This window comes from Ips typographus, linkage group LG12, assembly GCF_016097725.1.
Source record: "Ips typographus isolate SLU linkage group LG12, UJ_Ityp_2.0, whole genome shotgun sequence".
NCBI classification, from domain to species: domain Eukaryota; kingdom Metazoa; phylum Arthropoda; class Insecta; order Coleoptera; family Curculionidae; genus Ips; species Ips typographus.
The window spans coordinates 2,087,173-2,100,624 of NC_138433.1; the positions used below are offsets into that span (position 1 = coordinate 2,087,173).

The 13,452-nt window shown below is 40.5% G+C and overlaps 1 protein-coding gene and 2 long non-coding RNA genes across 11 annotated transcripts in view; 2 read left to right on the forward strand and 1 right to left on the reverse strand.

Moving 5' to 3' along the window:
• Positions 1–650: 650 nt before the first annotated feature.
• The window catches only part of sr (zinc finger domain-containing protein striped), a 68,364-nt gene continuing 55,562 nt past the window's right edge, over positions 651–13,452 (reverse strand). For 2 of the 3 annotated variants that reach the window (XM_081990451.1, XM_081990452.1), the window contains 3 exons: positions 4,272–5,260; positions 2,551–2,814; positions 651–1,889 (listed from right to left, as the gene is read on the reverse strand). In XM_081990451.1, the coding sequence (XP_081846577.1) occupies positions 2,572–2,814; positions 4,272–5,260 (1,232 nt within the window). In that variant the 3' untranslated portion in view covers positions 651–1,889; positions 2,551–2,571. Of the gene's footprint in view, positions 1,890–2,550; positions 2,815–4,271; positions 5,261–10,837; positions 11,423–13,452 lie in introns of those variants that run through there. The other variant, XM_081990450.1, reaches the window with a different exon arrangement.
• On the forward strand, positions 10,407–11,034 carry LOC145736187 (uncharacterized). Its single transcript, XR_014179851.1, has 2 exons — positions 10,407–10,735; positions 10,817–11,034. It is a non-coding gene; the product is annotated as an uncharacterized LOC145736187 (long non-coding RNA).
• Positions 12,038–13,452, forward strand: part of LOC145736181 (uncharacterized) — a 61,629-nt gene continuing 60,214 nt past the window's right edge. The window contains exons 1-2 of one of the 7 annotated variants that reach the window (XR_014179844.1): positions 12,038–12,530; positions 12,979–13,180. This is a non-coding gene — a long non-coding RNA (uncharacterized LOC145736181). The remainder of the gene's footprint in view (positions 12,531–12,978; positions 13,181–13,452) is intronic. The other 6 variants (XR_014179847.1, XR_014179842.1, XR_014179845.1 and 3 more) reach the window with 6 other exon arrangements.

Genomic DNA, 13,452 nt, shown 5'->3' on the forward strand with positions numbered 1-13,452 from the left:
CCAAACAAACTTACTGTACTTGACAAGCTGTCCTCCAGCGGCCATTTTCAGGCAAATAATTCACTTCCTGGAGGACAAACAAACTTACTGCACTTGACAAGCTGTCCTCCAGCGGCCATTTTCAGGCACATAATTCACTTCCTGGAGGACAAACAAACTTACTGCACTTGACAAGCTGTCCTCCAGCGGCCATTTTCAGGCAAATAATTCACTTCCTGGAGGACAAACAAACTTACTGCACTTGACAAGCTGTCCTCCAGCAGCCATTTTCAGGCACATAATTCACTTCCTGGAGGACAAACAAACTTACTGCACTTGACAAGCTGTCCTCCAGCAGCCATTTTCAGGCACATAATTCACTTCCTGGAAGCCAAACAAACTTACTGCACTTGACAAGCTGTCCTCCAGCGGCCATTTTCAGGCAAATAATTCACTTCCTGGAGGACAAACAAACTTACTGCACTTGATAAGCTGTCCTCCAGCAGCCATTTTCAGGCAAATAATTCACTTCCTGGAGGACAAACAAACTTACTGCACTTGACAAGCTGTCCTCCAGCAGCCATTTTCAGGCAAATAATTCACTTGCTGGAGGACAAACAAACTTACCGAACTTAAACTCGCTGACTGTTTTGACGAACAAAAATACAAACTTTTTTCAAATTTTCAATAAAATTTATTATTTTCAATTTCTTCGTTTTTTTTTCGAGGTTGTGGGGGGGGGAGGGGTGATTTAACAACATGTTCACGACCAACACACATAAGTATGACGTATTTGTATACAAAAAAGTGTCATAATTTATCAGTTATAATTATAATTTTTTTAAAGAGACAATATCTAGGTATCCAAATATCACATTTAAGAAAATACGATAAGATTTTACAGCCTTTGGGTGTGATTGAATATTAGCACTGGAGAGGGGGTTGGTGAGGGGGTGTACAATGCTCTCTCTCTCTCTCTCTTATATTATAACACGATATAATCTATTTCTTCATAAATATAATATGTATAAATATAAATATAATAATTTTAACGAGCAAAAATTGGTTTGGAAATATATAGTGTTTTAACAAGATGAGTGTAACAATTTAGGTTATGTACAAACTTATGTACACTAATAGTATATAATACATATAATTTGACAGTTTAGGCCTTGTTTTTTTTTTAGTAATTTTGGCAAGATTGGTCAAACGCAAAAAACAATTTAAATAACTAAGGAATGTATTAGATTAAAATTAAAAAAATGTGTTATTTGGCATTTTTAAAAAAAAAACACACTTACCTAACCTAACAAATTATTAAAGCTTGTTTTAGTCAAAGTTTTTTTTGTTAAAACTAACCCTAAAGTTTACCTTAATTTCACTGATTTATAAACCAAATAAACTCTTTTTTTTGTAATCTATTATAGTACAAAAATAGGATTTCTCTCTCTCTGTTTTTTAGTGTGTGTACCGGGTGTCCCAGGACACCCGGTACACACAAACTTACACTAATACACAGTCACTTAGTTTTATTAATTAAACACGCACGTAACGATGAAATGGGGACACCCAGTATGGCACATCAAACACGTATATTTATATATGGCATTGACCGGTAATGGCATCCACTCCTACGTCACTCGAGATCAAATTGCGGTGCGGCCGCTGTCTGGCGAGTCGGGCGACAGCGGCAACATTGTCAAATCGCCGGACATGGCCTCGGTCAACGAGATCAAAGTGGGCGTGTCCGGCACCGATTGCACGTCCAAATTGTCGTCCTCAGAGGGCGCTGCGGACGTTTGCACGTCATCGATCTGGATCAGAACGATTTTCCGGCCCTCGTCACTGTCCCCGGCACTTGTTAGATCACAGTCGTCTTGGATCAGAATGAAACAATCGCCGACCGATACCTGAAACGACATTTGACAGTGTTAGTGACAGATGACAGTATGACAGACATTTTTGCATCAAAATGTTTGAAATTCCGTATCTCCGCCATTTTTAGGGTTTCAGAGACCGTAAAAAACTCTTAGAGTTCGTTTTGAAATGCTCTTTCACCTCCTGCTCACCACAACACGATTAAACATATACAGGGTGTTCAAAAAATAGTTAAATTTTGTAAGTAATCTCTCTGCTCTTTCTATGGTTACCCATAGTTTTTAGTGGGTGTAAACCTAGTCCACTGGGTGCAGAAAATCATTCTGAACATTTTTTGTCTCTCGCAAAATGTCTGTAACTCTAACCGTTTTCAAGATATTCGAATTTTTTTGAAAAATTTTCAAAATTGCGTTTGTCGTTTAATTTTTGAGTTTTATAGGTTTTTTACAGTTTTATAGTTTGAAGGACTGGATTTTGACAGTGTTGCCACATGTACTACACCCTAAAGTAGGTTTGAAACGTCACAACTGTCAAACCTACCCATCAACCTATAAAATGCAGTTAATTTCATTTATACCCTTTCCAGTTTACACGAGAGTCTTCTGGGTTAGTTTTCTAGCTCAATGAACGAGAGTTTGACAGTGTTGCCACATTTACGACAAACTAAAGACAAGACAGTGTTGTCACACTTACCCGGTCGGCGTTAGGCAAATCTCACAGTGGCGCATGACTGACACGTTCACTAGGCGCGACCTCGTCACTAGTGATGGTGTGCGATGACGTCATCTGGTGCGGGTGCATGTGATGGTGGTGGTGGTGGGGATGGTGGTGCGTGGTGGGGGAATGAATGTGCTGGGAGGGGGTGGTGGGGGTGGGGGTGACGCTTGCGGCGTTGCCGGACGTCGAGCTCGACGAGGACAGTTTCGATTCCTTTTTCATTCGTTGTTTGAGGTGGACCTGCAACAAAAATGTCAGTTTGGCAACGTGGTTTCACGTTTAGTGGGTTAACAGTTTTACAGTTTGCTGAGTTAATTTGCTTTTAAGCACAATGCAGTCAATTGCTTCTGGCCAGGTTTACACCCGTGAAATTGTTTGGTTATTTAATTATTTTTTGGCCGCACTAATAACCACAAAAAATGTAAAAAGCGTGAGGAGCTACAAAAAAGTGTAAAGAAGAAAAGTTGTAGAAAATTTCATCCTCTACAAAATTGTATTAAAGTGTTTTTGCCCTTAAGGGCCTCCTCAAGGAGTTATAAGGCAAAAAATGACAGACACAATCAAGTCATCACACTCACAAGTTTAATTAAAAAAATCACCCTGTACTAACCGAGTAAGGAAAAAATCTGAAATTTTCAGCACTAACAGCCAAAGCACAAAAGTATTAGTATCCAAAGTTTCGTCACGATCGCATCATCAGGACTACCCGATTATTCAATTTCCTTACAAGTGATAAAAAGTCCCAGAATGCATTAATTATCAAGACTAATAAGGTTTGATTATCTGACTGGAATTGACACGTACTAATTGCACCCATCGCACGTTTGCACCGGTTCAATTACTCACGGTAGCTCAAGCTCATTGAATTCAATGCTATAATTATTCGTTATTAAACGAATGATGTCATCTACAGTGGAAATCAAAGTAGAATTGCGTGTCGTCACTCTGGGCTGAATAATTATCAACTGTCTTGGTTAGTACAAGAGCGTGTAATATTTGACAGCTGTCGTATTAAAATGTACGGTGCGGAAACGTGTTTGTCTGGTTGCCTACCCTAAGGCGTAACGTCTGGAGGAGTTTTGGGCGTCCGCGCTCACCCTGTTACGATCGGGCGCCGTTAGCCCTTTGCACCGACTAGAGCCGAACGCGTTCCGATCTTTCCCAGGATAAGGACGCGCGCAAACTTTTCCCGTAGTTATGTAATCGTTGAACATTAAATGTATGCTTTAAGAAGCAATTTTCAATGTCAAATTTACTGTTTTGACAGTTGACATCGCTTAAAAAGGAAACAAGTTGTGAGTGTGGTGTATATGAGTTTTTGGTCAATCATTTTGAGCCACTACTGCCCTGATTTTTCAGCTAAATTTATGTTTTTTTTTTCCTGCATACGGTCCTATTCTTAGGGAATAAATTACAGAAAAATCAGGGTCGTACTAAAATTAATTTTTAACTACTTGCTGCTTAGATAGTAGTTGATATGACATCAGTCTGGATTTTGGGCCACTACGGCCCTGCTTTTTGAGCTAAATTAATAATATTCGACATTTTTTTTGAAAATTGCAGCACTTCTACCCGGAAGCACAATTAAACACATACAGGGTGTTCGCAAAAAAAAAAACTAAAAAAGTGATTTCCTGTTTGGATTAACATTTGACAGCTGTCAAAAGTGACATTTGACAGCAATGACAGTTACTTACTTTGGCGTGCCTCTTCTTTTCGTCGCTCCTCGCGAACTTTCGGCCGCACACGTCACACGAAAACGGTTTTTCTCCGGTGTGCGTGCGAATGTGCGTGGTCAGGTGATCGGAACGGGAAAAGCTGCGCATGCAGATCCGGCACTGGAACGGTTTCTGTCCGGTGTGGATGCGTATGTGTCGGGTGAGTTCGTCGGAACGCGAAAACCGCCGATCGCAATTCTCCACGGGACACGCGTACGGACGTTCGTGCACCGGCGTTTTGCTCGGACGGTTCGGGTACTTGCGCGGCTTGACCGGTACCAGTTTGAGCGGTACCGGACTTTGCTGGTACACCTGAGACAGTATTTCGTGTCCTTTCGAGGTGGAGGGGTTGTACTCGGCCAACTGGACCGTCCCGTACTGGTTGGGTGGGGGTAAATCGCTCTGGGTACTACCACTAAACGGTTCCTGTTTCGGTACCAAAGAACTGGGTACCTGGTACTCTTGACTGTCCCACTGATACTTGGTTTGTACTCGGGAGTAAACCAGGTCACTTTGCTGCTCCATGGTGCAACTGGGGTAACTCGGTGGTTGTTTGACGGCTAGGTTACAGTCCATAGTGAGCATCAGCTGATCACCCCGATCGTCGTATTGCGCAGGTGATGGGGAGGTGCTCGGGTACTGTTGGGGGCTTTGACTGGTTTGACTGGTACCTTGTAGGAAGCCGTACATTGAGGGGTACATAGGTTTGTCCCCGCTACTCAACAGCCACTGTCCTACAGCCGAAGGGCTGTGCCCCAAATTCGGCTGTTGACCAATCAGCGGGCTGTCTGCGCTTGCGTAGACGCTTCGTTGCTGGGGTTTGTTTGACAGGTGCGAGTACATGCTGCTCTGATTGGACAGGTTTGTTCCGTCGTCCTTCGGACTGAGTTGTTGGGGTGTGGTGCGTTCCACCGGCGATTGACGACTGTGCGGTTGTTCGATGGTGAGTTGGTCGGGATCAAGGGCGCCTGCAAGCACAAAATCAGTTTTAAGTGAAATTGGTAATTCAATCTCGGGCGCGAAATCAGCATTTTTTGTGTATACCGGTGGCGCAATAAATTTCCGCTTCTCAGATTTGACGTTTAATTGGTCGAGGCAATTACGCATCACACATAATTGAAGACTCGTTCGTCTTCTAGACGTTTTAATGCTCGATTCGATTTACGATGTATCACACTTTACTACCGGCAAAAAGTCAATTGAAAACCAGTCTAACCTAACTTTTTTCTTGACATTTCAGACTTAACTGTGCAATCAACAGCATGCAAAACGGTCTAACACTAAACTGTATTTTGACATTTGACAGCTGCGTGAGTCTAACTGGAAATATATCAGAAACTGTTTTGATTTGGGACATAAAATGTCACATTGTAAGGTTCCATCCAACTAACCTAAAAATATCAAAAAAGTGTAAATAGAAAATCTACAGTGGAAATCAAAGAGAGTGTTATATTTGACAGCTGTCTTACTAAAATTCAGTTCACGGTGCGGAAACGTGTTTGCCTGGTTGCCTACCCTAGGGCGTAACATCTGGAGGAATTTTGGGCGTCCGCACTCACCCTGTTACGATCGGGCGCCGTTAGCCCTTTGCACCGACTAGAGCCGAACGCGTTCCGATCGTTTCCAGGATAAGGACGCGCGCAAACTTTTCCAGTAGTTATTTAGAGCCAAATCAACGTTGAATATTAACTTTATTGAAAAAATCTCAAATTTGCTGTTTTGACAGTTGACATCACTTAAAAACGAAACAAGTGAGATTGTGAGTATATGAATGAGTTTTGCTTTGGGACATAAAATGTCCCATTGTAGGGTTATCCAACTAACCTAATTGTGACGTTTGACAGCTGTAATTGAAAATGCAGTCCAAGCTTTATAGTTTCATGGTCATTTACACATTGATTTGCCTAACCTGACCTAAGCTAACTTTTTTTTGACATTTGACAGTCCTTAATTCTGAACACAAGCTTTACAGTTTTATGGTCAAGTTCAACCAAACGTAACTCGGTCATTAGTACAAATATCATCAAAGTGTAAATAGAGAAAATTGTAGGAAATTTCGCCCTCTACAAGATTGTTTTAGAGCACTTGGGCCCTAAAGGGCCTCATCAGGGAGATATTCCCTTAAAACCGAGACAAAGCACAAGAAACTGCTGTAAAACACCCTAACAACAAGTTCAACCGTAACTCGGTTATTTGAAAAAATATTAAAAAAGTGTAAATAAGGAAAATTGTAGAAAATTTCTTCCTCTACAAGATTGTTTTAGAGCACTTGGGCCCTAAAGGGCCTCCTCAGTGAGATATTCCCTTAAAACTGAAGCACAAAAAAAGTGTAGTAAAACTTTATCTATCCTACACTCTTTACAAGTAGGTTTTTTCAACCGGGACACCCTGTATATGACATAAGCCCTAACCGTAAGCTACCATAGAGCTATAAAAATGAAAGTATGACTTTGCATTAATCAGTTTTTGCACTCGACTCGAAGATTAGTAGCATTTTATAGCTTCATGGTAAATAGTGACGTAATTACTGTCAAAAAAAAATTCTACTAATACCACACATACACTGTCAACTGTCAGGCGGGTTCATAGAACTATAACAATACAGTTTGAACTACTCGTTTACTTGCAGCTCTAGTAACGAACTGATTTTTACACCTTTATGGACAGTTGTGACGTTTGTAGTTTCCAATCACTGTCACAACTGTCAGAATATGAACGGACATTACGTAGTGGGTTTCCTAACAATAAAAGGTGAATAAATGAAATGTCATGATTTTGACAGCTGTCACGTGTGAATCCTCGTGTTGACGTGACCTTTCTAGGTACGCGGACAGTCTGATTTATTCGATCGATTCTCCTCTAGCCGGGGCTGTTTCTCTCGCCATTCATCGATTTTTGCATGCGCACCAGTTCGCGACCTCCATGGAGATTTTTAATGGCACGAAAAGGCCTTGAAGAGGGTTGTAACCTCCCCCCCCACCCACCCCCTTTGACCCCCATTTCAGACATGTCTCGGGGTGGTTTTTGCTTGGAAATTCATTCATTTTAGTCCTCCTTCCCTCCCTTGTTGATTTTATTTTTTAGGTTAGGTTAGACTAGACAAACTGCGTTACTAAAACTATACAATAATTTCATGCAAATCTCCCCTTCTAGGTAAGGCTAGTAAAAACCACATCAAGTTATCTTTAACTATTAGAGAAAAAACTGACTTTTAAACGATTCTGATCACGTGTTCCTGAAAGACTTACCCTGTAAAGTGAGCAAACTATAGTAAATTAAAAAAAAAAATCGGTGTCAGAATGGTCGAAATTAGCTTGAAACGAAACACTCAATCAACGGGATTTACCATAAGCGTAAGATGTGAGGGAAAACGAAAATAGCCCTTAGTGACGTCAAATTCACTTGCTTGTCACTGTCAAATGCTAGTCTTATAGAAAATTAAATTCTCTACAACTTTTCTCTTTTGCACTTTTTTGATATTTTTCCAATTAACCGAGTTACGCTTGGTCGAACAGCACTTTTTTGTGTTTTGACTCAGTTTTAAGGGAATATCTCCCTAAGGAGACCCTTTAGGACCAAAGTGCTCTAATACAATCTTGTAGAGAAAGAAATTTTATACAACTTTCCTTATTTACACTTTTTTGATATTTTTTCAAATAACCGAGTTACGCTTGGTTGAACTTGTTTTTAGGGTGTTTTACAGCACTTTTTTGTGTTTTGACTCAGTTTTAAGCGAATATCTCTCTGAGGAGGCCCTTTAGGGCAAAAGTGCTCTAATACAATCTTGTAGAGGAAGAAATTTCCTACAACTTTCCTTATTTACAATTTACATAAAGCTAGTAAAAACCACATCAAGTTATCTTTAACTATTAGAGAAAAAACTGACTTTTAAACGATTCTGATCACGTGTTCCTGAAAGACTCACCCTGTAGATTGGGCAAATTATAGTAAATTAAAAAAAAAAAATCAGTGTCAGTATGGTCGAAATTAGCTTGAAACGAATCACTCAAACAACGGGATTTACCATAAGCGTGAGATGTGAGGGAAAACGAAAATAGCCCTTAGTGACGTCAAATTCACTTGCTTGTCACTGTCACATGCTAGTCTTATAGAAAATTAAATTCCTTACAACTTTTCTCTTTTGCACTTTTTTGATATTTTTCCAAATAACCGAGTTACGCTTGGTCGAACAGCACTTTTTTGTGTTTTGACTCAGTTTTAAGGGAATATCTCCCTAAGGAGACCCTTTAGGACCAAAGTGCTCTAATACAATCTTGTAGAGAAAGAAATTTCCTACAACTTTCCTTAATTACACTTTTTTGATATTTTTTCAAATAACCGAGTTACATTTGGTTGAACTTGTTTTTAAGGTGTTTTACAGCACTTTTTTTGTAAATTGTATATCTCCACCATTTTTAGAATTACAGTGACGGTAAAAAGCTTAAAATGGTCATTTTGACAAGCTCTTTCATCTCGTTCTAACCGCAACACGATTGAACATGTACAGGGTGTTCAAAAACAAAACAAAAAATAGTTACATTTGAAAAAATCAGCGTCAGCATGGTCGAAATTAGCTTAAAACGAAACACTCAATCAACGGGATTTACCATAAGCGTGAGATATGAGGGAAAACGAAAATAGCCCTTAGTGACGTCAAATTCACTTGCTTGTCACTGTCACATGCTAGTCTTATAGAAAATTAAATTCTCTACAACTTTTCTCTTTTGCACTTTTTTGATATTTTTCCAATTAACCGAGTTACGCTTGGTCGAACAGTACTTTTTGGTGCTTTGACACAGTTTAAGGGAATATCTCCCTGAGGAGACCCTTTAGGGCCAAAGTGCTCTAATACAATCTGGTAGAGAAAGAAATTTCCTACAACTTTCCTTAATTACACTTTTTTGATATTTTTCCAAATAACCGAGTTACGCTTGGTTGAACTTGTTTTTAGGGTGTTTTACAGCACTTTTTTGTGTTTTGACTCAGTTTTAAGGGGATATCTCCCTGAGGAGGCCCTTTAGGGCCAAAGTGCTCTACAACAATCTTGTAGAGGACGAAATTTCCTACAATTTTCCTTATTTACACTTTTTTGATATTTTTCGAAATAACCGAGTTACGCTGGGTTGAACATTGTTTTTACCTAACAATCTTTTATAGCACTATTTTAGTAAATCCCAGCCCAGTGGGGTAATAGTGCGTGAATGGCCAAAAAAGCTGCTTATCTGACCAATCCCAATGTTCATCTTGTACTGCTCTTTCGCCTCGTGCTAATTAGAACACGATTGAACATATACAGGGTGCTCAAAAAACAGTTCAATTTGAAACTAACGCTTTGCTAGTTGTAACCGCGTTTACTCGGTTCGAAGTGGGTGTAAACCTGGTCCACTCGGTGGAGAATATCGTTCTGAATGTTTTTGATCTCTTGCAAAATTTCCGTGACTCTTACCGTTTACGAGATATTTGACTTTTGTATTGGAAATTGTATTCAAAATTTAGAAAACTCTGTATCTCCACCATTTTTAGAAGTTTTTTTTTCAGTTCCCTATCAAACATGTACAGGGTGTTCAAAAAAATGGTTATATTTGAAAAAATCAGCGTCAGTATGGTCGAAATTAGCTTGAAACCAAATAGTCAATTAACGAAATTTACCAAAAACGTGAACAGTGAAGGCAAACAAAAATAACCCTTAATGACATTAAATCAACTGTCACTGTCAAAAGTATAATGACGCACTTGTTGTCTAAATGTCAGCACAGTGACATTTTCATTTCGGCTTTAAGGACGACTTAAAGCTAGATGGAGATTTGAATGTGACAGATTATGTGCAAAATAACACAGTCTAAACAATACTTGGCTAAGTTGGTCGAAAATAGGGGAAATGGACATTACACGTTCGACGCGTGTCCACTCCAAAACATTGACAACTCTACGGCTCAACTGTCGTTTGTTGACAGTGACGTTTGTTAATACACGCAGCTGGAAACCATTGAACTAAATACTTTAGGTAACTGGAAAGACGTTGTTATCTTTTAGGTGCTTCTGGTCTTTTTGGTCGAAATTGGCTTGAAATATGTTATACACAAACAGCAAGATTTACCATTAATTAGGAGAGTGATGAGAAGCAAAAATGATCCTTAATTTTGATTGAGTGGTAGTTAACTGGGAGTTGTAAAACTAAGCATTAAGCGCTGTTTGATTATCGATTTCCTTGATGGCAGTCAACAAGTTGTGTGAACCTTTACCTCGACGTCGCTCTTGACATTTATCACCGGAGGGTTGGGGTGGGGGGAGCGCCAGGGCAGGGAAGGGGGAGGGGAGTACATAGTAGCGGGTTTTCATGAATGGAGAGAAGCAAGAATGACGTGTGTGCGTCCCGATCGATTCCCCAAGGATTTCCCCTCCTTCTCCCCTCCCCCCGGGGGAATTAAAAAGCCAGAGAACAGGTGCATATTTATAAATATTCCGGACGTAACTGGGATAGAAAGTTATATTTAGTTCCCTGGGCACTAAATTGATGTTTTTAGAATTTTGAATTTTTAACTGACCTGTTATTGGGGGTGGTTCGATGACAGTACTCGGTCCGAAGAATGAGGGCGCGTCGGACGCTGTGGTGACGGGGGTGTTAAGATCACCGGGTGGTCCCTCGGAGCCGATCTCACCCTCCGAGGCACAAACGGAGGCGGGAGTGGGGCTGCCCCCCGAACTAGCCCCCGAGCCCCCTTTATACAAACAAGTTTCGAAACTCAACACGTTGAAATGGTGATGGGCGGCCGCCGCCGCCGTCTCCGTCAACAAGAACGCCGAGGAAACGTGCGGATGGTGCTGGTGGGTGGACAGCGTGTCCAAAGTGTCCATTATCATTTTGCCACTCGATTTTGTCGCGTCCGGCTCCACAATAAATTTTTTACCGCCCGCGCACTCTCAATTAAACCATGACAACCGGTACCAACTGCGTTACTATGGTGATTTTTTGGTACAGGGTTGGACAAAAACCACACGGTACTACCTCTTGCGATGTCTCGGTGCGACTACAACGCGCCGCGCCAACTTCGACCACTTTTATGAATGAACCGGCTGTGCCATATTCGGCCGGCCAATGGGCGCGCGCCTCCACCAGTGGCAACTCCCCTCTACCCCCACCATCTGGTCGCGGTGACGCTGATGACGTCAGTAGAGCTGGCGCTGGCGCCGCGGCCTCCTATCATACCGGGGGGGTGCCGTGGCGCGTGCCGTTTCGTTTACGCTGTTGCCACGTTTCACTTTTCCAACCCGTCAAACACATTTCACGTTTCAAATGACAGTGACAAGACAGATTCACTTGTTGACTGCTCAAAGTTATGACAACTGACATTTGAATAATTGCCCTTGAAAAGAATGAAATTTCTACAAATAACCGAGTTACACTGGATTTTACTTATTTAAGGTCTTTTACAGCAAACAACGATTTTGTGGTCACGTGACCATTTTTAACCCCCTCCCCCCCACTCCTAATCGTACAAAAGGTAACGTGACCTTAAGGACGCTATTTTGACATTGAAAACAGTCACGTAAGGTCACGTGACCTTCAGAGCACCATATGGTCACGTGACTACAAGGTATATTAAAAAAAACCTTAAAAAAAGTCAAGAGTCTTCAAGATTCGATTCGACGCTTGAAAATAGACACAAACGAATTTGCTGAGTGAAAACAATCACGTGACAATTTTTAGGCTCCCCCCCCCTAAGGGCGCCTTAAGGATGCTTTTTTATCTTCATGTCGGATAAGTTTAGTTTAGACTGTGTTATTTTGCACCTTTGATCTGTCACATTCAATCCTCAACTTAGCTTAAGTTATACATAAAATCTTGTTTCTGTGAATCCAGCTTAAAGATGAACACCCCCCGCTTTAGGCCGCACGTCACTTCGGAACGTACTATTTTTTTAAATTTGACAGTTTGACACTGACGTTCATAACCTAACCTAGTTTTGTATTTACCTTTTTTCCAAACAGTTTTTCTAAATTTCAAGCTAACTATTAATGATATTCTGGTTTATTAGGTGAAATTGGTGTAAATTCAGTTGAGTGCTGTGCGAAAATGATTGGAACGTCACCTGAAGAACGAGTTTCAACGTCCAAACTCTTTGAAGAAGCTTTTCATGTTACTTTGAACGTTCAGCATCTTCCCAAGTGTCTGAAAGAGCTAAAAACCATCTCTAGAGCTGCAAAACTCCTTGAAGACGCTTTGTCCAGAACATTCAGGTTAGTTTAGCTTCACTAGCGTCTATAGAGCAGTGTTTTGTTCGGTAAAACGTCAGGGCCGTATTTACAACATAAAAAAGCCCGTTTCAGACTTTTTCTACCAAGTTTGGTGCCAAAAATAGGCACAAGAGTAGTAATGATTCTGTTCACTTTGCTATGACCTACTGCCTCAAATTTTTGTCAATTTTGTACAGAAATCCTTTTTAAATACACTTTAACTAGTGTCTTAGTGTCTTAAACACAAATTTTAACGTGTTGGCCGTCCTGAATAGTGTAAAACGGAACACGCTCCGCTTTAGCCACACGTCACTTCGGAACGTACTCTTTTTTGTAATTTGACAGTTTGACACTGACATTCCTACCTTAACCTAGTATTTACCTTGTATCCAAAATCCAAACAGTTTTTCTAAATTTCAAGCTAAATATTAATGATATTCTGGTTTATTAGGTGAAATTGGTGTAAATTCAGTTGAGTGCTGTGCGAAAATGATTGGAACGTCACCTGAAGAACGACTTTCAACGTTCAAACTCTTTGAAGAAGCTTTTCATGTTACTTTGAACGTTCAGCATCTTCCCAAGTGTCTGAAAGAGCTAAAAACCATCTCTAAAGCTGCAAAACTCCTTGAAGACGCTTTGTCCAGAACATTCAGGTTAGTTTAGCTTTACTAGCGTCTCTAGAGCAGGGTTTTGTTCGGTAAAGCGTCAGGGCCGTATTTACAACATAAAAAAAGCCCGTTTCAGACTTTTTGTACCAGATTTGGTGCAAAAAATAGGCTCCTGACTGAAATTTTTGTCAATTTTGTACAGAAATCCTTTTTAAATACACTTTAACTAGTGTCTTAAGTGTCTTAAACGCAAATTTTAATGTGTTGGCCGTCCTGAATAGTGTAAAACGGAACACCCTCCGCTTTAGCCACCCGTC